This window comes from Elephas maximus, chromosome 10, assembly GCF_024166365.1.
Source record: "Elephas maximus indicus isolate mEleMax1 chromosome 10, mEleMax1 primary haplotype, whole genome shotgun sequence".
NCBI classification, from domain to species: Eukaryota; Metazoa; Chordata; class Mammalia; order Proboscidea; family Elephantidae; genus Elephas; species Elephas maximus.
This window is the reverse complement of record NC_064828.1, coordinates 13,543,527-13,570,916: the sequence shown is the minus strand read 5'-3', so window position 1 is coordinate 13,570,916 and position 27,390 is coordinate 13,543,527. Positions and strand designations below refer to the sequence as shown.

At 42.0% G+C, this 27,390-nt stretch overlaps 1 protein-coding gene across 7 annotated transcripts in view; it reads right to left on the bottom strand.

Annotated features, from left to right (window-relative positions):
- Window positions 1-27,390, bottom strand: part of ZNF106 (zinc finger protein 106) — a 92,169-nt gene that overhangs the window by 19,460 nt on the left and 45,319 nt on the right. For 3 of the 7 annotated variants that reach the window (XM_049897379.1, XM_049897380.1, XM_049897381.1), the window contains exons 3-10: window positions 25,714-25,775; window positions 13,959-14,159; window positions 7,611-9,785; window positions 5,883-6,516; window positions 4,414-4,483; window positions 2,942-3,096; window positions 2,797-2,857; window positions 1,592-1,903 (exon numbers count right to left, since the gene is read on the bottom strand). In XM_049897379.1, coding sequence (XP_049753336.1) covers window positions 1,592-1,903; window positions 2,797-2,857; window positions 2,942-3,096; window positions 4,414-4,483; window positions 5,883-6,516; window positions 7,611-9,785; window positions 13,959-14,159; window positions 25,714-25,775 — 3,670 coding nt within the window. The remainder of the gene's footprint in view (window positions 1-1,591; window positions 1,904-2,796; window positions 2,858-2,941; window positions 3,097-4,413; window positions 4,484-5,882; window positions 6,517-7,610; window positions 9,786-13,958; window positions 14,160-25,713; window positions 25,776-27,390) is intronic. The other 4 variants (XM_049897384.1, XM_049897382.1, XM_049897385.1 and 1 more) reach the window with 4 other exon arrangements.

The window sequence follows — 27,390 nt, the reverse complement described above, 5'->3', positions numbered from 1 at the left end:
TAAATATCTGCTTAGTGGAAGCACTTTCAGCTTGCTTTCTTAGTTGTTTTCACTACACATTTTACCGATACATCACTCAATTTAGCTACACCAGTAGTTTAAAGGTCAGCTGTCTTAAAGATAACTGTTTCCTTTGACTTAGTTGTTTAAACTGTTGAAATAATCACAGATGTACTCAAAGACATATACAACGTAGTGTTATATATAATAAAAAAAATGGAAAAAACTAAATATTTAAAGATTTGTTAAATAAATTATGATTATTACACAACTACACAATCATTCAACTAGTAAAATAAAAAAATATTTTAGATGAAGTATTTTAATGATACAGAGAAGTAACATGATACATCAAGTGAAAAAAATCAGATTATAATGGACTGACTTCTTTGTATAAAGTCTATATGTAAACACACACGATTTAAGATTCAAAGAATAACAAATGAACATTTTACAATGAACATGAATTATCTTTGTAATCAGAAAGAGAAATCAAATAAAACCTATTTTTGAAAGTCAGCATAAAAGTCACTATAACGTGCCATTATTCCATTAAAAAAAAAACTTACTCATATAAAACTAAGTTCAATATGAAAGATAATATACGTTTGATACAGACATCTAGATTAGTGTTAAACAGGGTTGCTGCTAGCTGCCTCTGATTCGGGGTAACTCATGCACAACGGAATGAAATGTTGCCAGTTATGGATCAAACTGCTGTGATCCACAAGACTTTCACTGGCTGATTTTCAGAAGCAGATCGCCTGGCCTTATTCCTAGTCCGCCTTCGTCTGGAAGCTCCACTGAAACCTGTTCAGCATCACTGCAACACACACGCCTCCACTACAGAGGGGCGGTGGCCACGCACGAGGCGCCCTGGCCGAGAGTCAACCCTGGGCCTCCGCACGGAAGGTGAGATACTACCACTGAGCCACCCTGCCCCTGCAACAGGGCACTGCCGGCAAGGCTAGTGTGCCTCTTCAGAATTTCTGTTTTCCCTGAAGAAATCACACGATTCCAGTTCATCTGCTTGGTTTTTACTTAGTTTTCCAATACAGTACCATTGTGGTTATGCAAACTTCCAACAGGATTTTAAATAGCTTAGGAGTTATTCTCAAGAGCTTACCAATGTTATTTTATGAAAGAGTAAAAACCCGGCTATTTCTCAAAACCCCCAAATTCCTATTAGATTATTCCAAACCAGAGTCCCCTGCCTTCTATCATGGTCACCTGCCTCTCAGGCTTGGATCTGACAGTTAAACGCTGAGAAATTCAGGGGATATACTTTATCTAGAAAACTGACTGAACAACTTCAACCCCTTCATCTCACAAAAACTAAATAAATTATGCACCAAGCCCAATAAACAGAACCTTCTGGCTTCTAACAGAAAGTCAGCTCAGTAACTCCATATCAGAGGAAATTAGGGGAAAATTACTGAAACATTTTTTAAAGAATCCGTCTGTATGAAGAAAATGTCAATGAAAAATTTTAATAAACTTAGTTTTATTTATTTATTTTTACAGGAAACGACTTTACATCACAGATACAAAATTGCCCTAGTGCCACTATTGGAGAAAAAAGCTTACATACTAGTAGTCTGAGATAATTCCTTGGACACACTACCAGCAGGGCCTTGTGGTACAACATTCACATTCTCGTCGCGTTCAGGAGACATGGGCTCTTGTTTAATCTGAACTGATGAGTCTGGAGCGGGGACAATGCCGTGGGCTTGGAAAACGGAAGACGTGGATGATGGAGACACATGGGAGGGGTCCAGGAAAACTGGGAACAAGGGAGCAGGCAGCAGCGTGGCATCAGCAGATGTCTGAGCTCTGCTGTTCCTCTGTTCTCCTGCAAGGCTACAGGGAACCTGGTCTGGGCGCTCAGAAGGCTCGTACGTTTCTAGAATGGGAAGCATACATACAAATTCAAAAATATTATCTGTAAACTCACTGATTTCGGAGCCAATTTGTATTTTTAAAGAATAGGAGCTAATCTTAAATTAATAAATTAGTACAACAACAAAAAGTTGCTGTCGAGTCGATTCCGACTCATAGGGACTCTATAAGACAAGAACAGAACTGCCCCATGGGGTTTCTGTAATCTCTACAAGAGAAGACTGCCACATCTTTCTCCTGTGGGGTGGCTAGTGGGTTCCAAACACCGACCTTTCGGTTAGCAGCCAAGGCCTTAACTGCTGGGACATCAGGGCTCCTGTATTAGTGTAAAACCAAACCAAATCCATTGCCGTCGATTCCGACTCATAGCAACCCTATAGGACAGAGTAGAACTGCCTCATAGAGTTTCCAAGGAGCACCTGGTGAATTCAAACTACTGACCTTTTGGTTAGCAGACAGAGCTCTTAAGCACTGTGCCACCAGGGTTTCCTGTATTAGTATACTCCCTCAGAATTCTTCAAAGCAGAATGTCATATAACCTATACAACCACCAAGATTACAGACAGAACAAGCATTAACATTTCATTTTTTTTCAGATTTTAAGCGACTTATGCAAAACCATACAGGTGCTTAATGGGAGTGCCAAGAGTTGAATCCATGTTTTTTGATTCCTACCCCAATGTACTTTTTCCGTAACAACATTCTGTTCCCATTGGTAAGCATTTTTGGGATTGTACAGTCTCACAGGACTGTGACTGTGGCCCTTCTACAGAGGGATGAACCCAGGGAAACACGGGAGAAATACTGACCTCTTCATGACAACTTTCCACCGCCCTCTACGGAGAATAAAAAAGTAACAAGCTACGGCGAGCCTAATCCATAAGACTCTCTGAATACCTTGCAATCCCTGTAGAATCTGTATTCTCTGGGTCCTCAGTGCACTCATCTCCATAGTTATCTAAAAATAAAGTATTTTGTTAGGTATTTTAAAGTCCAGCTCCAGAGATGGTCCCTTTTCAGTAAACATTCCATCTGCTGTTACCTGTTGCTTGAGCATAAGGAGCCGCTGGACTTCAACATAAGCTGTCTGAAGTGCTGCACGAGCTTGCAAAAGGTTGCTATCCATGCACTGCAAAGATTTGCTTAGTTCTTCCTCCCTTAAAGAAATATTCAGCAGCTGGTCAACCTGAGAACGTTCTGCAAAAAGAAACCATAAAGCTCTGTTCAGTACTGGAGAATTCCCTTTAACAATACAGCTTCTCAGAAAAATGGAACTATACAAATTACTTAGGATAAGCTATTATTTCTCCCCAGTGGGTCACTGGAGAGTCATCAAATCTCACAAATCTATAGCCAAGCCTGATGTTATCAGATCTAGAAATGAGTCAAAACTGGTAACAGGGAGGTTTCTCATAGGTTCAAGTGTACCACCATGTAGTGCCAGCTTGCATAACTGTCATCTTCCATCACTACCCTTCCAGGTGAAAGCTCGGTCCAAGGCAAATCAATTGTTCTAGGTTTCATTTCCTATTCTTCCCTTATATACTACGCTCTTCACTGAAGGCTTTTGCTTAGATTGGGCCCCAGTCAGGAACTGCTTGTACTTTCCTCCCGATTCATATATTTTTAGTCTGTTAGTTAACTTAAAATGGTTTTCTTTATTAGAGGCTTCCTGAAGAAAACGGAGCCTTGAAATAGTACATTTAACTTACATTTAATAAAATGTTCTACTGTATGCATTTATCGTATTTGTTTTTCTCTTTCCCATTCAATATGCCACGACTGCTCTCCTAAATTTCAGACCCACATATTCAATTACCAACTTGATATTTTTACCAAGGCATCTCAAAGGTCCTTTAACTCAAAGTATCCAAAAGGGAATTTGTCACCTTCCTCTACCCTCAGCCTGTTCCTTTCATGAAGTCTTCTAGCCCTACAAATGATATCATCATCTACCCAGCTGCCCCAGTCAGAAACCTGGACATCATCCTCGACTCCTGCCTTACCCAGCACACCTAATCACCGATCACTTCCTGCGCTAGTCCTTATACTGGAACTGGGTCAGAGTCCATGGAAAACAACAGTCATGGAAGCATATTAGTGAAGGAGCCACTCTGAGGACTTCTCTCCTTAACTCACATTAGAATAGCAAGTAAGATGCCTCAAAACTACAAACTGAAAGAAGATGGGCAAAATTTTTACTAAATAGCCTGTCCTCTTTGATCTCACTGAAAAGGCCCAATTACATGTTCTGGCTTTATGCTGAACCCAATTTGTCCAAGGGAGATATTTAACTTTAGTTTACAGGCCTACGAGGCATTATATCGTTCTTTTATAGCTACAGCTGGATGTAATAGGAAATCAGACTTTTATTTGCCCTTAAGCAGAACAACAATAATGTCAAGAAAACAATAAACGAGTAGTGTTTGGTAATCACAATCTATGCTCTGAGTCAAGTTGTAAAAAGCTGACTTGCTATATGAGCCATCCCTGCCAGAACATACTGTACCATACCTTTTTTTCCTTTAATTTTCCTTCTTTTATTTTTTCTCTCAAGACTTGGGAGTTCAGGAGAAGATCCATCCTGAGGAGACGAAAAAACTGAAGTGGTTAAGTGCTCGGTTGATAACCAAAAGGTTGGCAGTTTGAACCCACCAACCACTCTGCAGGAGAAGCATGTGGCAGTCTGCATCTGTAAGGTTTCAGCTTATGGGGCAGTTCTTACTCTATCCTATATGACCACTGTAAGTTGGAATCGACTCAACAGCAATGGGTTTGGGCTTTTTTAATTATCCAGGAGGGAAAAAAGAATCAATTCTAATTAGCCTTCATCACTGCTATTGTTTCTAACAGAATAGTGGCAGTCTCATGAACATGGTACAAACTCAAATATTAGTTGAATAAATGTATGTGATAAAAAAATAGAATCCAAGGCCAAGTACCTTCCTAGCATCCTAGAGGTGGTAAAGTTAATGCTAAAATGATTTAGCAAACCATTCCACTTTGGTGAAGCAGGGCACAGACAGGAGTAAGGGCAAAGCAGTAAGTAACACACACATCTGATTTCACCTTGGCATAGTTTCTACTTTAAATTTCAGGAAGAAAACCTTTACAACAAAAAGCTAAATAGTCTATGAGACAAGCCCCAAGATACAACTTTGTCACAGGATAATCTCTAAAGTGTATTTCAAATTATCCAACGATGCCCACTGCATAGTGTCCCGCTCACGGGGCAGAGGTGGAATTGGAATGTAGGGGGCGAAACCTCCTGCCCTTTGCTGCTCTACCACGTTGCCTCAGTACTAAAGGAACAGCCCGTTTTCTCACAGTGCCAGACCCCAGACAAGCAACTCTGTCTTTTCAGAAAGTGTTCCTGAAACGGTGAAGCAGTAATAGCAACAGAGAAGCCAGAACAGCAGAAGCGGTGTCAGGGAAGGAACAGATTCCTCAAGGGCCAGGCTGGATAACTGAAGCACAAAAGCTCACAGAGTAACAGAGACGAGGCTCACTTATATGCACTCTAATAGCACTGACACACCCTGTGTTAAGTCTAGCAGTCCTGAGTCCAACAGCCATACATGCCCTACAAATGCAGCATCAGAACGCCCTTCCTCGGTAGCAGTCCAGAATGCATCATGAAAACAGATAAAGTTACAGCTGAAGACGTGGCCTACTCTTTGGTCAAGTGATACAAAAAAATCGGTGGCTTGGAAACTAGTTTTAGAGATGACTTCATATTTTCCTAGTACAGTACATTCAGATTAGATTACATCTAACTTAGAAGAATTACTCAGCGACAGAATCCCGCAGGACCAGAATACGAACGTAAGAGCGAGGGCCTCACGATTCTTCCATGCCAGCCATGAACGGAGGGGAGAGCCACAGCCCCAGACACCCAAGAAAAACTAAACAGTTAAACCCTTCTTATGACAGACAAATCACCACATTAGATGTTCTACAAAAGGCGAGGCAGCCATACTCACTCCGGTAGCTCTTCGTTTCTTTCTAATACTCTGCCCTTCATTTTGTTCGGCACCAGAGGTGCAGCTACTGTCTGTGGCCGCATCCACCAAACTGTAGTTTGCAAGGGCTGAAGATACATTTGATGACGTAGAGTTTCCTTCTCCGTTACTCTCCCGGGTGTTCTGAGTCTCTGAAGGTGGTGCACAACTCTCCTGGCTGCTCAGGTCTCCTGCCGAATGCATCAAGGGTATTGTACCATCAGAGGGTAACTGTGTACTATGTCGCCTTCGGGTAGCCACATTTTCAGCCATTTCACCTGTTCTCAGAGACGCAGCCATAGGTATCATTTCCTGTTTAAAGCCCATGGTCGCTTTCTGACTCTGTGTAGCCCTCCGTGAGTTCCCAGGTGGAACAATCTGCTGGGGCTCATTCTCTTTGCCCGTGCCTTCCTCACTGAAGAAGCTATACACAGAAGAAGCCCTGTCCATGATCACACTGCTCTCAGAAAGGCTTCGCTTCCTCGCCAACCCAGGGGATGAGGAAATGGAAATACCTTCCCACTGGAATCCTTCTAGGTTGGTCAGATCAGGCTCCCCATCCAAATCCAAGACCTCCTGTTCATTTTGAACCAGGGGCACCATTTCTATGCCAAACCTTAAGAAAGAAAAAGGAGAGAGAGAAAAAAAGGCATAACTCAGATGTGGTTTGGGGGGCATTTATAACTCAGGCTTGGTTGGGGTGGGTGGCATTTAAAGGGCCAGGCACTAAGCACCAGTGTTACAAAAATAAGTAAGACAGTTCCTGCCCTTAAGGAGCTCACAGTCTAATAAGAGATCCAGCTGTAAAGTAAATAACTATATTATCAATACTATAATGTGACAAGTGCTGAATCAGAGATGTGTATACAGCTAGGAGAATACTTTTGAGAGGAAATAATCTTGAGTTTTATTTACTGTGGAGCTCTAAACCAATAGTACTAAATACATAATTCTAAAAGCAGCAAACAAACCAGAACAACAACAACAACAAACCTCTGTCGAGCATTTGAAAGTGCCAGGCACTATGCTAAGAGTTCTCAGGTAATACCAAGTACGAGGAAGGAAAAAAGGGCAAAATGACTCCATTATCTCAGCATGGACAGAAACGTCCCCAAGCCTGGAGGGCCGTATGATTACACTGCAGCAGAATTATGATTTTCAAGCAGCAAACCGATGCTGAGCGTCGCTTCATCATTCAGAGAAGCCCAGAACCTCAATACGAGCTGACTAGCAAAGGTATCACAAAAGCGCTTTTAGAGAAGGCATTTTACGATCATAAATCTGATGCCCAGAGTACAGTGAAGGGTAATTATCCTAAGTAAAAGGTAATGAGAACAGTTATACTGAGAAGTTCTACCACTCATTCCAAAATTGCAATCTAGAAACAGATACAGATTGATATACACTTTCATGCTGTCAATTTCTAGTTCCTATAACCCAAGTGATGGGCCTTAGGTCATTTCTTTCTGCGTACTTCCATCTTATTTCTCAGAAATAGCTATACTTCCTTCTAAGAAACACTTTATTACATTTGTCATAGATTAGGAGTCATTCTTTATATTTAACATATTTACACCAGACTTCCACAATGTATATATTTTATAAGTATTTAATTAAATGTAATGTAGAATTCTCTTGACCAGGGTCAAAGGGTAGCTTTAAAAGAAAGGGAAAAAAAAAAAAGGGAATAACGAACAAAGAAACACACACCTGGGTAAGCCTTTGCCCAGTTCTTGCTTTTTCTTGGTTACTTGCTGAATAACCTGTTCCCAGTTGACATTTCTCCGAGATGCATTGAGAATCTGCCTAAGCGTTGGCTTGAGCCCAGACTCCTTCTCTGTGTCACCCTTTCGGTGACCACTAATGTTGCGAATGCGGCGAGCACTATTGAGGTTTGGCTCAGGAAGGTGTGCTCCAATTTTGCTCTTCAAACTAATGTGCCGGGTTAGATCTCTCTGGAGAGAGGCGGGAAAGCCAAGCTTACTTAGTTCAGGCAAGAGAGGGCCCGAGGGCTGACCTACATCACTTTTTTGAAGCTCTGCATCCAAGCTGGTACTCTCGAAGCCTTCTGCTTCATAAGACACGTGAGATTTAACAGGGTCGTCCACCTGTGCATCTTCTAGAGAGGTTTTCAGGTCCAGCAACAAGCCAGGGTGTGGACTGCCTGCAGATGTCACTTGTAACTCAGATTCTTTCTTGTGAACTGTGGAATTACATGGAGAAGTGGATAATTTTCTAGATGTTTTCAGGATTTGGTCATCCCCCTCCTTCTGATCAGCAGGAAGAGTGCTGCAGGATAAAACTTCTGTAGTTGCAGAACCCAGGGTTCTAGTTTTTGTTCCATGCTTTTCAGCGTCAGAGATCTCCCCATCACTTTCATCTTCCAACGCGTGTACTTGAAACTCAATCTTCAACGATCCTTTCTCAGACTCTTCGACATTTCTACTTGCTTTTGCATAGCTTCTGGTCTTTTTAGAAGTGGTAAGTGAGGTCTTCTGCACTGACTCATGACACTGTAGCACCTCTTGGGCTTTCTGTAATGTATCACTTACATTTTCACTGGGCTCCCTTTGGGTGCCAAATGTACTTTTATTATTCCCTTTTAAAACACTACGTAATTTGGGTATGTAAGGAGAACTATGATTGTCTTCTAAAATGGGTTTGTTCAAGGGACTTGAATGTTCTCCAGGAAAAAAAGAATTAGATTTGATGTTTTTTGAGGGATTCTTTGAATCTTGTTTTTGAGGAACTGATTTAGTGCCTGGAATTAGAAGGCGTACAGATTTCAGCGACAGCATCTTACTTGAGATTTGCTCTTGTTCCAGTTTTTCCGTAACGGGACAATCTCTTGCCACCTCATAGGAAGCCATGCAGTCAGAGGTGGCTTTGTGATGAAAAGATTCTGTATGTGTTTCCTTTTGTGTTTTTGGCATTGGGGAATTCCTTGTTTCATCAGTTTGGGCCTCTTGTGTTCCTGTAGTTATCAAGTTAAAATCAAAGAAAGGCTTATCTGTCTTCTCTGACTTGTTACCAGTGATGTCTTTCAACCCAGACTGTGAATCCAGAGTCTTCTGGGAAGGGTAGGGAGTCCAGCGACGGAGCTTTTCCTTTGCTACGCTGCCATTCTTCCCACCAATTTTGGGGGTTATGGTATCTGTTTGTTTAGTAGGTAGGCTCTCTAGCTGCTCAAAATTAAAGTCAAATAAGCCTTCTGAAGAAAAATTATCATTTGCAAATCCTTCAGGAGAAGGGTATGTGGCAACTGTACCAACGTTGTCATTTTCTTGCCGTTGACAATTGTATCTCTCTTGGTTGTATTTGTTTGACTTATTAGATTTCTTGCTCCATACTAAAGTCATGTCTTCCATTTGACAGTTAGAATTTCTGTTTCTGCCTGGTTGAAATTTGTCTCCGGGGCCATTGTAATTCCAACTATTTGTACCACGTACACTGGATTTCCAGTTTCCGTTACTGCTATTCATATGCCAACTGGAAAAGCCACCTGTTCCTTCAGAATGCCAGCTGGAATTCCTTCCTGTACCATTGTGATTCCAATCCACTGCACCACTATTTGAATGCCAACCGCCTCCAGGATTACTGTGGTTGTGAAACCAAGCTGAGGAGCCTCCTCCGACACCCTTATGCCACCCGGAACATCCTCTCTGTCCACCGCTGTTCCTGGAAGAATGTGGAAAGCTGTTTTTTCTAGTATTACTAAAGCCATCTTTCTCCCATTTCCAATCCCGCTGAGAAGGTGTGCGATGGTGCCACGGCGGCTGACTGTAGCTCTCTCTGTCTTGGTAAGGAAACCGGTCTTCTCGTCTCCACTGGGGTCGCCTGTCATCAGGGTTTATTTCTTGGCTGCTGCTGGAAGCTTCATCTTGTCTGGAAGAAAAAGAGTTTTTCTTAAATGACTGAAAGGATTTCTTATGCTTCCTTTAAAGCATAACCCACCAAGCTTCTCCCCTACTCTTCTTCCTTATTACTTAGAATAAAATAATAATACCAAAAAACCAAACCCAGTGCCGTCGAGTTGATTCCGACTCATAGCAACCCTACAGGACAGAGTAGAACTGCCCCATAGAGTTTCCAAGGAGTGCCTGGCGGATTTGAACTGCGGACCCTTTGGTTAGCAGCTGTAGCACTTAACCACTATGCCACCAGGGTCTCCAGAATACATAATAGAGGCTATTTTATTTCTCATGTGGTTGCTTTCATAGCTTTAAATTGTATACTTAAAGCTATACTTCTCCATTTAACTTAGAAATTAAACAGTACTCGTTTCCCCTATTGCTCCCAAAAATATTAAAAAATTAACACATTTGGTATATCCTCCCTCTCACTTCTGTTTTTTGGAAATGCTCTGGGATTTTGTTCCTATCATCCAATTATTACTTTTACGTTATATAGCTTTTTCAATTATATTTTATAGGCTACGGTTAGCTATTGTAATTAATACAATTTTATGTTCAGCTGCCCTTAATACTATGATTTCTCTAGTTGTTGAGTTCTTTCTGAAAAACTTAACTCCTTAACCTATTTTAAATGGTAAGATTTTACTTTGCATAATCACTTTCATAATAAACACTTTATTAAGCACCCATTATATTCAAATCAGTGAGCGTTACTGGTGAAGGAAAAACTTTCGTGTATAGTTCCTGTTCCTGAAGGGCTTAGAGACTAGCCGAGCAAATTAATATGGTCACAAACAGGAGTAAAATACCACATACCAAGTAAGTACTACCACAGTAAGTGCTATAAGGAGCTCCATGAGCTAGAGGATTTTATAAAGAAGCTACAGCTGTTTGCACTATTCATGTTAGACAAGGAGCCCAAAGAAACACAAATGAATTTAAACATCACAGGCACAGGTATAAAGTCATTTTTCTCTATGAACTGCCTATGGTGCGCCTAAAAAAACTCCGTTACTGTTGAGTCAATTCATAGTGATCCTATAGGACAGAGTAGAACTGCCCCATAGAGTTTCCAAGGAGCAGTTGGTGGATTCGAACTGCTGACCTTTTTTTGGTTAGCAGCCAAGCTCTTCACACTTTGCCATCAGGGCTCTAGCACAGATCAAAAAAATTGAATACTACTAGCTAAAATGTATTGAGTACCTACTAAGTGTCAGACATTTAAACTAAGCACTTTTATGTAGATAATTTCACTTAACTTTCACCACCCTGAAGCATGTACTCTTATTATTCCTACTTTTTGGATAAGGAAACTGATGTGAAGTAACCTGCCCAGAATAAAACAGGCAGTCAGTGGCAGAGCAGAGATATGAATCTTGGCATTTGACTCTAGAATTTATATTCTTAACCATTAGGCCTTGACAGAATGAAAATGGCAAAGTGTCTGTGATTTAGTTCCTTCCTCTGAACTTGACTTCCATCTTAAACTCAGTACTGACTTTAATTAGCTTTTAAAAGCTAATGTCTGTAAGATTGTGGATACAAATTAGAATCTCTTCCTTTTTCTGAAGATGGAATTAAAAATTAATTTACCTAAAAGTTCAAATGCCCATTTACATTATGAATTACAACCATTTCTAAGTTCTTAAGTGACAAGTACTAACACATACACTAGCAGGATTTTTATATTCCTGGTATCACAGTAGGTAAGAGCTACGGCTGCTAACCAAAAGGTTGACAGTTTGAATCCACCAGTCGCTCTCTGGAAACCCTATGGGGCAGTTCTGCCCTGTCCTATACAGTCCCTATGAGTCAGAATCAACTCAATGGCAATGGGTTTGGTTTTCTAAAAATTATTATTGCTTTGGTGGCACAGTGGTTAAAGTGCTTAGCTTCCAACCAAAAGGCCGGTGGCTTGAACCCATGAACTGCTCCATGGGAGAAAGATGTGGCAGTCTGCTTCCATAAAGATTTACAGACTTGGAAACTCTATGGGGCAGTTCTACTCTGTCCTTTGGGTCCTTATGAGTTGAAATTGACTTGATGGCAGTGGGTTTGGGTTCATTTTTTTTTTTTTTTGTATTACTGCTGTTAAGAGCCCCTGGTGGTCCAAATGGAAAGTGCTTGACTACCAGCCGAAAGGTCGGCAGTTCGAACCCACCCAGAGAAGCCTCAGAAGACAGGCTCAGTGATCGGCTTCCAAAAGGTCACAGCCTTAAAAAACCTATGCAGCACTTCTACTCTGCACACATGGGGTCACCGTGACTTAGAATTGACTTGACAGAAACTAACAATAAACAACAAAAAATATTGCTTTGAACTTTTGCTTCTAAGGAACATGTAACTTTTGGCATCCAAGAGGGCCACTGTCTCATCTATACTAATATGACCCAGAAATGTCAGGAGGATTAGGCAGTAAGTCAGTCAAAGTAGAATTCCTAGATCATTGTGAATTGGCTAGATCAAGAAACAAGAGCATTCAGCTCAACTCACAGCCCAGAAAGAATAATCTAAGTTAAAAATCTTGCAAAGGAATAAGTAGATGGTTTTTATAAATAGGCCACCAAGGAGGCCTATCAGGAGCTCAGCAAAGGAACAGTAACTATGATATACATGTCTTCTTTACTGAGAAGCTCTTTTACCATCTGACTTCATGTTTAACCGTTTACACAGATAAGCTAATAATGACACTAGTTATAAGAACAAAAATAGAAGCTAGTCTCCCAGAGGCTCCAATTCCCTAAAACAGGAGGAAGGGCACACTACAGCTATACTGAAAGTAGTGAGAATGTCATCTGAAGGACTGAATGATACAAGAACTACGCTCCTGATTTAAAAGTCTGCTTCAGAAACTTGCTCAAAAAACTTTTAATACATAGAGTAAAAAATACTTCTTTCTTACATTCAAACCTCTAATCAAAAACGAACTGCAGGCCAGGTATAACTACTATTCAAGAAGTATCTTTATAATTTTATTTTAGAATTTGAAAATTTTTCTCTTTTTTTCTCACCATGTCCTTGAACTTAAAAAACTACCCCCATCTAATAACTGGTTCTATCTCATTAACTGAGCTAATTATTTAAACTCTTTAGTCCACAAATCAGTAAGGTAAAAACACAAAAGCCTAAAACTTCAATATACAGATGTAGAAGCAAAATTATGTATTACAAGCTGGAAAGCTATAACACTCACATGACCTTGACATTGTCAAACTCAGAATATAAATTTATTCAATAAATATTTATGGAGGCACTTACAGTGAACCAAGCACTGTGGCAGTCACTGAGCATTCAAAGACAATAATAAAAGGAGAAATCAAATTTGGCAAAAGCACCATGTCAACTCACAACAGGCAAAACATTTTTTCCTAAGGGATAAGAGGTGATTTTGGCAAGAAATGCTACGTCATTTATTCAAATGAAGCTTACACAGTAATACTTTCCATTAGAAAACTTAGGAGCCTTGGTGGTAGAGTGGCTAAAGGCTCAGCTGCTAACCAAAAAGTCAGCAGTTCGAATCCACCAGCCACTCCTTGGAAGCCCTACGGGCAGTTCTACTCTGTCCTTTGGGGTCACTGGGAGTCAGAATGGACTTGACTACAATGGGTTTGGTTATTCTTTCTTTTTTTTAAGTAGAAAATTTGGATACGGCTATAAGCCAATAAAAGCAGTTCTAAACATAGTTAATTACCAACATGGTAAAATTTTCAGATATGTAGGTATAGCTAGCTTACGTAGGGATAATACTGAATTTGGGTTTTTTTTTTTTAAAAAGCAGATATACAGTCATTCAAAGGAGCCCTGGTGGCACAGTGGTTAAGCACTTAGCTGCTAACCAGAAAGGTTGGCAGTTTGAACTCACCAGCCACTCTGCGAGAGAAAGATGTGGCAGTCTGCTTGGGAAACTCTTTCTGGGGGCAGTTCTACTCTGTCCCGTAGGGTCGCTATGAGTCAGAGCAGACTCGGTGGCAACAGGTATGGTACAGTAGCCCAAGAAAGCATTGCGTGGCCCTTTTATGCCAGAGACAGCAACCTCGAGCTGAACCTTATAACTAAGGTTAAATGCTATAAGCTGAAAAACACAGAATGTGTTCTCTCCTAGGTTCTGTTTCAGATAGGCTTTAAAAGCAAAATCATTACTTACCGACTTTGTTCTTTCCTTTGTTTTATTAACTGAATGAGTTCCTTGTCAAAATAATCTTCTTCCTCTTCTTCTCCTTTTCCATCATCTTCTCTTTCCTGGGCATCTACATTATCTTTGTGCAACTGGCCAGAAATGTGCTTTGCATATGCAGAGAGACCCACTTCTGTGACCCCGCACACTCGGCACTCATGACTACTGTCCCTAGGGAGAGAGGGAGACGAGGGACATTCAATTCTCCCCACTGGCATGGCACACTCCCCAGATCTCTTCGAGTTTCCTCTGAAAGACACTGCACACTTTGGCACAGTAAAAAATTAGTGTTAATTAACTTTAATGCTCCTTTCATCACTTTTAATAAGTTTGCTCATAAGTTGCTTTTGAAATAAACTTAAGATTCTTTTCCAGCAATCAAGAGGCAATACACTTCAGGATAACGTCGTTCAGGAGGAGAAATCTTCTTGAGTTGCTGTACTTCAAATTCTGCCAGAGGAAACGTGGTGAAAGGGGAGGCAGGGCTGGGGGCTCAGAGCAAACAGCAGTTGCTCCGGAGCACACCCATGGTGCCAGCTGCACTCAGAAAGCCTGGTGACAGCGCTTACATTTAATCTCTGGCTCAAGAGCTTTCTCCCAGTGACAGCGAAGGGGTGGAGAAAAGAGTAGGCGGTACAGCCAATCCCGACAGGGTAACTACATCGGAGCAGCTGGAGCCCAGCCCGGAATGTGAAGATTCCGGACCCCAGGGCAAATGATAGCAGTAGTCTCAGCAAACTTTTTTGGTTTGCATGATGCATGTGATCTACATTCTGCTCTCACAAGGGTTTATTTTAAAGGGAATGAAAAGCATTTCAGTTGTAGGAAGTTAACAGCTGTGCTAGGCAAATGGTTTTTCTCAAGTTTCAAAAATGCCACAGTTTAGAGAGAAGCAAAACTAGGCTTTAAGTTAAGGAAGAAAACTGGGCAGATTTTTTTTTCTTTCTTTTACTTTATACACTTAATAGTAAACCTCATACTTGGCCAGTTTAAGAAATCAAAGTCTTGGATCTATGTCCTGGGCTACAGCAGATCCATAATTTAATTGGTTTTTAGCTTCCTGAAATCTCTCGATTGGTTCAGCTGTCTATGCAGTCATTATAAGAAACATCTAACACCATGGCTGCAGGACAGTGACATCCATTCAATAATCCAAATTGGCTTAACTCTGTATCATGTGTCTTGAGTTTATATTAGAGATATTTTTGCACTTCCTATGCCAATCTATCAAAAAAAAAAAATCAACACAGAAAAACATGCTGTCTTTGGCAAGACATGCATGTGTGCACATGTGCACAAGCACAAATGAACCCAGACTGCAGTCCATCTTCACATACACCTAACCAGACGCAGACAGAACTCATACCAATTAACGAGAAGGGACCCTCAAAACTAAGCACTTCATTTACCAGAAGATGAGTTCATTTAACAAGTGTTTATGGAGCAACTACTAAATTCCAGTCAACATGCTAAATATAAGGTTGCTGTTGTCCAGGGTGATAGAAGTACAAACACTCAAACAATGCCCAGTAAATTAAAAGAAACTCTTTCTTATTTTGTCAGAGTCATGGAGAACACTTCAGGGAAATGGGGAGGTTAATGGTTTTTGCCTTTTTTGGACTTTGTAACCTCATGTGCTCTAGATATAATATGGTATTTGACATTTTAATCAACTCAAACTAGGTTCCTTGAAAATATCATTATCCCATTACCCTGAATATCAATATCTTCTATACCCCCAGAAACTTAAATACATTATTTTCATGGAGAGTTTGCCACTGTACTTACTACATTTATGTATTTAAAGAATAATCCTTAACCTCAATATTCAATCTTTTCTCCAATTTACCCACCCCCAGTGCTTGAGAAAATAGTATGCTGGTCCAATTTACCAGCATACTATTTTCTCAAGCAAGTTAATTTATGATAGCTCATTCAAAGTGAATGTTAACTTGTAACACAAAACAAGCTGTTTCTCACAGCAATATAGGGGGAAAAAAAATTCATATGCACACGCCCCTACTCCTCATTTAGCGACTATTTTGCACATAAATGAGGTGGTAGGCATGGAGGCAATGACTACAGAGCATCCTCTCCCTCGAAGAGGGTTTTCGGACAGACTATGGGAAGCCGAGCCACGCTGGCCCACGTCCTTTGCTCCCTCCTGCCATTGTGGATGCTGAGTCCAGCAGCCATGCGGGCTGACTATGGCCATGGGTGTGGGACACATGCCTATTCTGGGTTCCCAGCTCCTATGCGGCCTGAGGCCCTGCAGCTCAAATTTATCGTGGGGTGGAGTGATCATTAAGGCTGTATGTCAACTTGGCTGGGCCAAGATTCTCAGTGGTTTGGCAGTTATGATGTAGTTTGGCAGTCATATGATATGATCACTTCCATGATGACATATGATATAATGTGATCACCTCCATGATGGGATCTGCTGTGAGTAACCAATCAGTTGAAAGGGAGTTTCCTTGGGGGTGTGGCCTGCACTGAATATAAATGGACTTTCTGGCAAGGCTCATGAGCTTTTGTTCGCTCTGGATCCTGCAGCTGGCTCCTGTTCATCTGACCTCTGCTTCCTGGGACTTGAGCTGGCAGCTTACCTGCCGTCTTGCCTGCAGATCTTGGGATCTGTCAGTCTTTGCTGTCTGTGAGCAAGAGCTCTGCTGTCTGACCTGCTGATCTTGGGTCCACCAGCCCCCAAGGCTATGTGCATCAGGAGAGGTCTCCAGCCTGACCCACAGATTTGTGACACTCCAGCCTCTCTAACTGTGTGAGCCATTTCCCTTATATAAATCTCTCTCTATATTCATATGCTTTATTGGTTCTGCTTCTCTAGAGGATCTAGCCTAAGACATTTGGTACCGAGAGTGGGGTCTAGAGAAATAAAATTTTAAGGATGAGTTTTCTAAATTGGTTCCCAAGTCTGGTTAGTCTTAAAGATGTTGATGACTCTGCTTCCAGCAGTAAAGAGGGCACCGCTAATCCATGGTGTGAGGTAGCAATAGAAACAGGCAAAATATCACCACTAACAGATCAGGTATTAGTGAAAGGCAAGGTTCTGGGTGAACACATGCATGATACCTTTCTATAGTTTTGTCAGAATGAGAAGTATAAGGGAGTTAGCTGGTTGGTCCTACTTTCACTAGATAGAGATGAGCTCAGGGCTTCAGCGGCAAAGCTCAAGCACCACATAAACGGCCTCAAAGTTTCCACTTGTGCCTTAAAAGCAAGCCTTATTTCTTGTAGTAACAGAGCTGATATTGCTGAAAACCAAACCCAGAGTCTTATAAGAATGGCTGAATTACAATGCCAACTCAATCGCCAAACCTGAGAGTTGTCTGAAGTTAAAGTGAGGGATCCTGAAACTTGGGATGGGGACATGTAAACAGATAATCAGGAAGCTGGAGACACTGAGCCCCTTAATTCCGTTGACTCACTCCTGCCAAGGGAAGCAGCCCTCTCACTCCCATTTGAAGAGATTACTCCATGTTTGTCTGATAAACTACCCTCCCCAGTAAAATCATTAGCCCCTCCACCCCCATCTAATGAGATTAACCCAGCTGTGTCTAAAGAACCTTTGTCTGAGTCATTGCCTGGGGCATTGCCTGAGGCAGATGCTTTACAAGACAATGCTGAAAGTTCTCAAAACACCCCCCCCCCCATTTTGGCTTCTAGACCTATAACTAGACTTAAGTCCCAGTGAGCCCCAAAAGGTAAAGTGCAAAGTGTGGCCCAGGAAGAGGTATGCTACACTTCAAAAGAACTGCTTGACTTTTCTAATATGAACAAACAAAACCCTGGGGAGTATGTGTGGGAATGGCCACTGAAGGTGTGGGATAATGGTGCAAGGAACAAAAAGATGGATCAGTCTGAGTTTACTGATGAGGGCCACCAAGCACAGATTCTTCACTCAATGTTTCAGCTTGAAAAGTTAGGAAAGAATCTAATAGTTTATTTGGTTGGGTTGCTGAAGCATGGATTATACAGTGGCCTACACTAAATCAAGTTGAAATACCAGACCTGCCTTAGTATACTGTAGAAGCAGGTATCCAAAGGCTGAAGGAAACCAGCATGCTAGAGTGGATTTATCAAGTTAAACCCACAGACTCACACATGGAGTGCCCAGAGGACACACCTTTTACCACAACTGTGAGGAACAAATTTGTGAAGGGAGGTCCCAGCACCCTTAAAGACTGCTGTCATTGGTATTTTATATAAGTCAGATTTGACAGTGGGAACTGCCCTAACTGAATTAAGACATCTAACTACAACGGGGCTGACTGGACCCTCTGGTGGCAGAGGCCAAGTGGCTGTATTCAATCCCCAAAACAAGGAAAGCGTGGTTACCGTAATGGACAGAGGAGTCAAGGCAGTAATCAGAATAATCTGACTCATATGGACTTATGGCATTGACTATTTAGTCATGGTGTCCCTAGGAGTGAAACATGAGAAATCTACTAAATATTTACTTGATCTGTACAAGTAGAAGAATTCTAGGTCATGTGAACAGCACTCTAACTTGAATTGCCAGAATAGAGTCATGGTCTCCAGACTTGAGCCAGTTTAAAGACCCTCAATCCCTTGAATGAAGGGGAGACTGGGTCCCTCTCATGGATTGAATTGTGCCCCCCCAAAATATCTGTCCCCCTGGCTATGTCATGATTCCCTTGTATGATTGTATGATTGTCTACCATTTTATCTTCTGATGTGATTTCTGTATGTGTTGTAAATCCTATCACTTATCATGTAATAAGATGGATTAGTGGCAGTTATATTGATGAGGTCTACAAGACTAGATATTGTCTTAAGCCAATCTCTTTTGAGATATAAAAGAGAGATGCAAGCAGAGAGACACTGGGACCTCATTCCTCCCGTAAAGCAGTGCCAGGAGCAGGGCACATCCTTTGGACCTGAGGTTCCCACCCTGAGATGCTCCCAGACCAAGGGAAGATTGATGCATCACAAGGACCTTCCTCCAGAGTCGACAGAGAAAGAAAGCCTTCCCCTGGAGCTGACACTCTGAATTTGGACTTGTAGCCTACTAGACTATGAGAGAATAAATTTGTTTGTTAAAGCCATCCATCCACTTGTGGTATTTCTGTGACAGCAGCACTAGATGACCAGGACAGTCTCCTTGAGAAAAGACCCCATTATGCTACCAAAAATTTACACTGTTAATCTTCCTCCCAGCCTTCCCCAAAGGGATCTGTGGTGTTTTACTTTAGTGACTGTTCCCTGGGGAAAAGGAAATAATCACACTTTCCAGGGATTACTGGATACTGGCTCTGAACTGACGCTAATTTCAGGAGAGTCAAAATGTCACTGTGGCCCACCAGTCAGAGTGGGGGCATATGAGGGTCAGGTTATCAGTGGAGTCTTAGTTCATGTTCATCTCACATTAGGTCCAATGGATCCCCGAACCCATCCTGTAGTGATTTCTCCAGTTCCAGAATGCATAATTGGAATAGATATATTCAACAACTGGCAGAACCCCCACACTGGATCCCTGACAAATAGAGTATGGCCTATTATGGTAGGAAAAGCCAAGTGGAAGGCATTAGAACTGCCCCTACCTAGGGAAATAGTAAACCAAAAGCAATACTGCATTCCTGGAGGGATTGCAGAGATTACCGCCACCATCAAGGACTTGAAGGATGCAGAGACAGTGATTCTCACATCCTGTTCAACTCACTTATTTGGCCTGTGCAAAAAACAGGTAGATCTTGCAGAATGACAGTGGGTTACCGTAAATTTAACCAGGTGGTAACTCCAATTGCAGCTGCTGGTCCAGGTGTGGTTTCATTGCTTGAGCAAATTAATACATCTCCTGGTGTCTGGTATGCAGCTGCTGATCTGGCTAATGCCCTTTTCTCCATACCTGTTTCGAAGGACCACCAGAAGCAGTTTGCCTTCAACTGGCATGGCCAACAATATACATTCAGTGTCCTATCTCAGGGCTATATCAACTCTCCAGCCCTATTTCATAATTTAGTCTGCAGGGACCTTGATTGTCTTTCCCTTCCACAAGATGTCACGCTGGTCCATTACATTGATGATATTATGTGGACTGGATCTAGTAAGGAAGAAGTATCAATGACTCTGGACTTACCGGTAAAACATCTGCGTGGAAGAAGGTGGGAAATTAATCCGACAAAAATTCAGGTGCCTCCTACCTCAGTGAAATTTCTAGGGATTCAGTGAGTGGTGTGAGGCATGTTGAGATATTCCTTCTAAAGTTATTGCATCTGGCCCCTTGCACAACTAAAAATGAGACAAAATGCCTAATGGGCCTCTCTGGATTTTGGAGGCAACATAGTCCTCATTTGGGTGAGCTATGAAAAGCTGCTAGTTTTCAGTGGGGCCCAGATCAAGAGAAGGCTCTGCAACACATTCAGGCGGCTGTGCAAGCTGCTGTATACCTTGGGCCATAAGAACCAGTTGATCCAACTGTGCTTGAAGTGTCAGATAGAGATGCTGTTCGGAGTCTTCGGCAGTCCCCTATTGGTGAATCACAGCAAAGACCCTTAGGATTTTGGAGCAAAGTTCTGCCATCCTTTGCAGATAACCACTCTTCTTTTGAGAAACAACTTTTGGCTTGTTACTGGGCCTTAGTAGAGACTGAATGCTTAACCATGCAGCCTGAACTGCCCATCACGAACTGGATGTTGTCTGACCCCCAGAGTCATAAAGGTAGACGTGCACAGCAGCACTCCGTTATTACATGAAAGTGGCATATACGAGATTGGACCTGAAGGAACAAGTTGCATGAGGAAGTGGCCCAAATGCCCATGGTCTCCACTCCTGTCACAATACCTTCCATCTTCCAGTCTGTGCCTATAGCCTCATGGGGAGTTCCTTATGATCATTTGACTGAGGAAGAGAAAACTCATACCTAGTTTACAGATGGTTCTGCATGGTATGCAGGCACCACTCAAAGTGGACAGTGGCAGCACTACAGTCCCTTTCTGGGACCTCCCTGAAGGGCAGTGGTGAAAGGAAATCCTCCCAATGGTCAGAATTTCGAGTGGTGCACCTGATTGTTCACTTTGCTTGGAAGGAGAAATGGCCAGTTGTGTGACTGTATACTGATTCATGGCCTGTGGCCAGTCGTTTGGCTGGACAGTCAGGGACTTGGAAAGAACATGATTGGAAAATTGGAGACAAGGAGGTATGGGGAAGGAAAGACCTCTCTGAATGGGCCAAAGAAATGAAGGTATTTGTGTCTCATGTGAATGCTCACCAAAGGGTGACCTCAGCAAAGGATGATTTTAACAATCAAGTGGATAGGATGACACTTTCTGTGGAAACCAGTCATTCTCTTCCCCCAGCCACTCCCATCATTCCCCTATGGACTCAAGAACAAAATGGCCATGGTGGCAGGGATAGACGTTATGCATAGGCTCAGCAACATGGACTTCCACCCGCCAAGGCTGACTTGGCTACAGCCACTGCTGAGTGCCAATCTGCCTGCAGCAGAGACCAACACAGAGTCCCTGATATGGCACCATTCTTCAAGGTGAACAGCCAAACAACCTGGCGACAGGTTGATTACGTTAGGCTGCTTCCATCATGGAAGGGGCAGCGCTTTGTTCTTACTGGAACAGATACCCTGGATACAGATTTGCCTTCCCAGGACACAAAGTTTCTGCCAAAACTACCCCCTGTGAATTTACAGAATGCCTTATCCACCATTGTGGTATCCCACACAGCATTGCCTCGGATCAAGGAACTCCCTTCACAGCAGATGAAATGTGCCAATAGGCTCGTGCTATGGAATTCACTGGTCTTACCATGTTCCCCATCATCCTGAAGCAGCTGGCTTGATAGAATGATGTAATTGCCTTCTAAAGACACAATTACAGCATCAGCTAGGTGGCAATACCTTGCAGGGTTGGGGCAATGTTCTCCAGGAGGCTGTATATGCTAAACCAGCATGCAATACATGGTGCTATTTCTTGGATTCATGGGTTCAGAAATCAAGAGGTGAAAATGGGAGTAGCACCACTCACTACTACCCCTAGTGACCCACTCACAAAACTTTTGCTTCCGTCCCTGCAACCTTATGTTCTGCAGGGTCTAGAGATCTCAGTTCCACAGGGAGGAATGCTTCCACCTGGAGACACATCACTGATTCCACTGAACTGGAAGTTAAGAATGTCACCTGGACACTTTGAGTTCCTTATGCCTCTGAGTCAACAGGCAAAGAAGGGAGTTACCATATTGGCTGGTGTGACTGATTGTGATGACCGAGAGGAAATTGGATTGATAGTACTGCTTTGCCTCTTGGCTAGTAAAGGCAGTAATTTTCCTCAGGGTATTTAAAACCAAAAAACCAAATCTATTGCTGTCAAGTTGATTCTGACCCATGGAGACCCTATAGGTCAGAGTAAAACTGCCCTATGGAGTTTCCAAGGAGCACCTGGTGGATGTGAACTGCCAACCTTTTGGGTAGCAGCTGTAGCACTTAACCACTACACTACCAGGGTTTCCAGTGTGTTTAAAGTAGGGCTCAAATTAGCTTCATCCTACCACCACACAACTTCCCCTCATGTGTGAAAGGCAAAGACTTAAGATTATTTATCCACAGCTTTTCTTTATTAAGCTACTCTAACTGCACCACAACAGCTAGCTGATAAATAAAGGTTTGTGCCTTCTTCATGGCATCTATGTGTGGAATCTACTTACAGGCCACGCATTGGAAGAGGTATATTAGGGAAAAACAGGAAAATGCTCCAGATGTCCACAACTGTGAACCCAATAGGATGTTACTTACTTCTCATTCAAGGTTAAATTCAAAATCTCAGAAATATACTTTTTTTACAAATTTAACCAGATCACAACCAAAATTACAGAGATACAAATATAAAGAGGAACAGAAAGCCCCATCATCAGAAAACCAGCAATTAAACATGAAATTCAAGGAAATAATCACATAATAAGGACAGCTGGAAAAAACAGCAACTGATGACTGTGTGTCCCTATGGTACCAACCGCTGATGACTGCTGCTACAGTAAATACTTCAAGTCATTAAATGATTTTTGAGTTTTTCTGTTTATATTTTATAGTTTTGTCAGCTGTTTTTTCTTGCTACCTGCTTGCCTTCTCCCTTATAATTTGTTACAGGCCAGGAAATGAGATAAAACTTGTTAGCACTGTTTTTAAAATATAATAAATACTGAAGTGCTCTCCACTAAATAAAGTGAGCTTGGCCGCTAAAGCTGACATTCATATTGGCAGCTCAAAGGCTTTAATGCTTTCTTCCTGATTGTCTGATTCCAAAACCAAAACCAAACCCACTGCCGTCGAGTCGATTCCAACTCATAGCGACCCTATAGGACAGAGCAGAACTGCCCCATAGAGTTGATTATCTGATTACGCACCAAATAATTGAAACCGGTAGATGAAATATCTATGGCAGTTGTCTTAGTCATCTAGTGCTGCTATAACAGAGATGCCACAAGTGGATGGCTTTAACAAAAAGAAATTTATTTTCTCACAGTCTAGTGGGCTAGAAGTCCAAATTCAGAGCGTCAGCTCCAGGGGAAGGCTTTCTCTCTCTGTTGGCTCTGGCGGAAGGTCCTTGTCATTAATCCTCCCCTGACCCAGGAGCTTCTCAGTACAGGGACCCTGGGTCCAAAGGACACGCTATGGTCCCAGTGCTTCTTTCTTGGTGATGTGTGGTCCCCCATTCTCTGCTCCCTTCCCTTTCATCTTGAGAGATAAAAGGTGGTGGGGCCACACCCCAGGGAAACTCCCTTTACATTGGATCAGGGATGTGACCTGAGCAAGGGTGTTACATCCCACCCTAATCCTCTTTAACATAATCTAATCTTGCCTCATTAACCACAGGGCCATTAAGCCATTGCCGTCTAGTCCAGTGGATTCGGACTCATAGAGACCCTATAAGACAGAGTAGATCTGCCCCACAGAGTTTCCAAGAAGTGCCTGGTGGATTCAAACTGCTGACCTTTTGGTTAGCAGCCATAGCACTTAACCTCTAAGCCACCAGGGTGCAGAGATTAGGATTTACAACACATAGGAAAATCATAATCACAAAATGGAGGACAACCACACAATACTGGGAATCATGGCCTAAACAAGTTGACTCATATTTCTGGGGGCCACAATTCAACCCATGACAACCATGAACATGAATTTATCCTAAACTATCTTATGCGACCAAAATTTGTTTTTAAGTGGCTGATTCATGATGAAATAAAATAAGGGCCTTTTAGTCCTGGAATGCAAAGGGCTTTTCTCCTAATCACTACATTTATGGACCTCCTTCCTTTGTTTTATTTTACCTGGGCCAGATACAGGTAAGCAGTGCAGAATAAGGTAAACCCAGAAGGAAGTCTACTGGGAATGGGATTCTTAAATAATGAAGATAACCCAGGTCATCAAGAGCAGATTGTACTTCACAGGCTTGCCATGCTAATGAGTTAGAGATCATGTACATTCAAGGTGTGAAGATCAGGGCTCTCCACAACAAACCTGCGTGAAAACGTAGACTGCTGCTAAGACCTTACCTTCACATAAGGGACTGAGAGTATGGAAAAATTCCACTAAAATGATAAAGAGATGCTAGAAGTTTAGTAATATGCATTAATTTGACCACACAATCTAAAACAGTATGACCTAAAATACAAATCATTTCAAACGACTTAGATTGGCATGTATCTTAGTCATCTAATGCTGCTATAACAGAAATACCACAGTTTAGGAGGCTAAAAGTCAAATAAATTCAGGGCACCAACTCTAGGAGAAGGCTTTCTCTCAGGGCTCTAGAAGAAGGTCCTGGCAATCTTCATGTGGCATGGCACCTCTCTTCTCCCATCTCTGCTTCCTCACTTGCTTGTTCAATCTCTTAGGACTGACTCAAGAACATCCTACACTAATCCCGCCTCATTAATGTAACGAAGACAACGCATTCCCAAACAGGATTATAACCACAGGCATAGAAGTTACGAATTACAATACATACTTTGGGGGAACACAATTCAATCGCTAACAGCTAGCTAATGAAAACTTGCAACTATTAATCATGGAACGAGATATAATTCATATTTCTCAGTTTCCCAAAGTTTCTCTAACCCATCCTTCCTCTAAACTTCAAATTCACAGAAGTCAAGACATCAAAAAAAGGAACTAGAAAAGGAAAATCGGGCACAGGATACATACTCAAGTACATTTCATTTTAAAAGGAACTTAGGTTCTTTCTTTAAATATCTTAAGTTTTAAAGCACAACACAGCATTCTTAAATATACTTAAAGTTCACACTTGGACTTTGTTTATACCAATGAGATTCGAGGCTATTCAGCAGACTTTGGATTTCTCAGGGAACCCCAGCAACGCTAAAGGTTTATGGCATGCAGTCATCCGTAGCACTGCTGAGGTACAAATACGAAAAGCCCCAGCTACATGGTTGATGTGTAGGAATGAAAATGTACTTGAGAGGTAGTTCATCCCAATCCGCCTGTGTCATCATCTACTTGCTAGAGCTGCTGTGAATTCTACACGTTTGAGATGCACAAAGACCTTAGGGTCTATCCCTTTGAACGCTAAGAATCTACTGTACTCGTCATTAATCCTAAAAGATAGTTCTATGCCGTAACATGACATTCATTCATGATGCATTACCATAAAATAAGCTGACAGGCCCCATCAGCACTCAGATCCCCCCGCATTCACAAATTTAAAGATAGCCGTTCCCATACCTGCCCTTCAGGTTCTCAAGTTCCCTGTGATGCAACATGCTCCGCATGTGTTCGTCCATCTCCTTCAAAATTAAAGAAAGCAGATTAAACTGAGGGAGATTGCGCTGAGAAGCAGTTCCTGCCTTCCTACTCAGTGAGCAGTCAGCGGCTCAAGCTCCTCGTGTCAGTACTCAAATTAGTTCCTTATTAACAGTCCTTGAACTGCTTCTGACATATTTCATTCTACCTAAAAGAAATTATTAAGAAAGACATATTTAAGTGGCTTTCCAAAAAGGTTAGGAGGTATATTGTCTTTAGGCAGCAAAAGATGGAAGAATAAAGTATGTAGGTTAAATTCTACCCCATCATAGGCACACCTCATTTTATTGTGCTTCACTTTATTATGTTTTTTACAAATTGAAGTTTTGTGGCAACCCTGCTTCGAGCGAGTCTATCGGCGCCATTTTCCCAACGGCATATGCTCACTTTGCATCTCTGTGTCACATTTTGGTAATTCTCACAATACTTCAAGCTTTTTCATTATTACTGAATCTGTTACAGTGATCTGTGATCAGTGATTTTGGATGTTACTATTGTAATTGTTTTGGGACGCCATGAACCGCGCCCATATAAGTCGGCAAACTGAATCAATGAATGTGTGTGTTCTGGCTGCTCCACTGACCAGCCGTTCCCCTGTCTCTCTCCCTCTCCTCAGGCCTCCCTATTCCCTGAGACACAACAATATTGAAATTAGGCCAGCTAATAACCCTACAATAGCTTCTAAGTGTTCAAGTGAAAGGAAGAGTCACATGTCTTTCACTTTAAATCAAAAGCTAGAAGTGATTAAGCTTAGTGAGGAAGGCATGTTGAAAGTCAAGATAGGCTGAAACCTAGGCCTCTTGTGCCAAACAGTTAGCCAAGTTGTGAATGTAAAGGAAAATTCCTGAAGGAAATTAAAAGTGCCACTCCAACGAACACACAAATAATAAGAAAGTAAAAAAAGCCTTACTGCGATATGGAGAGAGTTTTTGTGGTCTGGATAGAAGATCAAACCAGCCACAACATTCCCTTAAGCCAAAATCTAATCCAGAGCAAAGCTCTAACTCTCTTCAATTCTTTGAAGGCTGTGAGAGGTGAGGAAGCTGCAGAAGAAAAGTCTGAAGCTGGCAGAGGTTGGTTCATGAGGTTTAAGTAAAAAAGCTGTCTGAGAAACGTAAAAGTGCAAGGTGACGCAGCAAGGGCTACGTAGAAGCTGCAGCAGCGAGTCGTCCAGAAGATCCAGCTGAGACAAGTGATGAAGGGGCTGCGCTCAACAACAGATTTTCAGTGTGGACGAAACAACCTTATATTGGAAGAAGATGCCATCTAGAGAGAAGTCAATGCCTGGTTTCAAAGCTTCAGTGGAGAGGCTGACTCTTATTAGGAGCTAATGCAGCTGCTAACTTTAAACTGAAGCCAGTGCCCCTTTACCGTTTCTAAAATCCTACGGTCCTCAAGAATTATGCTAAACCTACTCTGCCTGTGCTCTGTAAATGGAACAACAAAGCCTGGATGACAGCACGTCTGTTTGCAACATGGTTTACTGAATATTTTAAGCCCACTGTTGAGACTGCTCAGAAAAAAAGATTCCTTTCAAAATATTACTGCTCGTTGACAATGCACAAGGTCACCCAAGCACTCTGATGGAGATGTACAAGG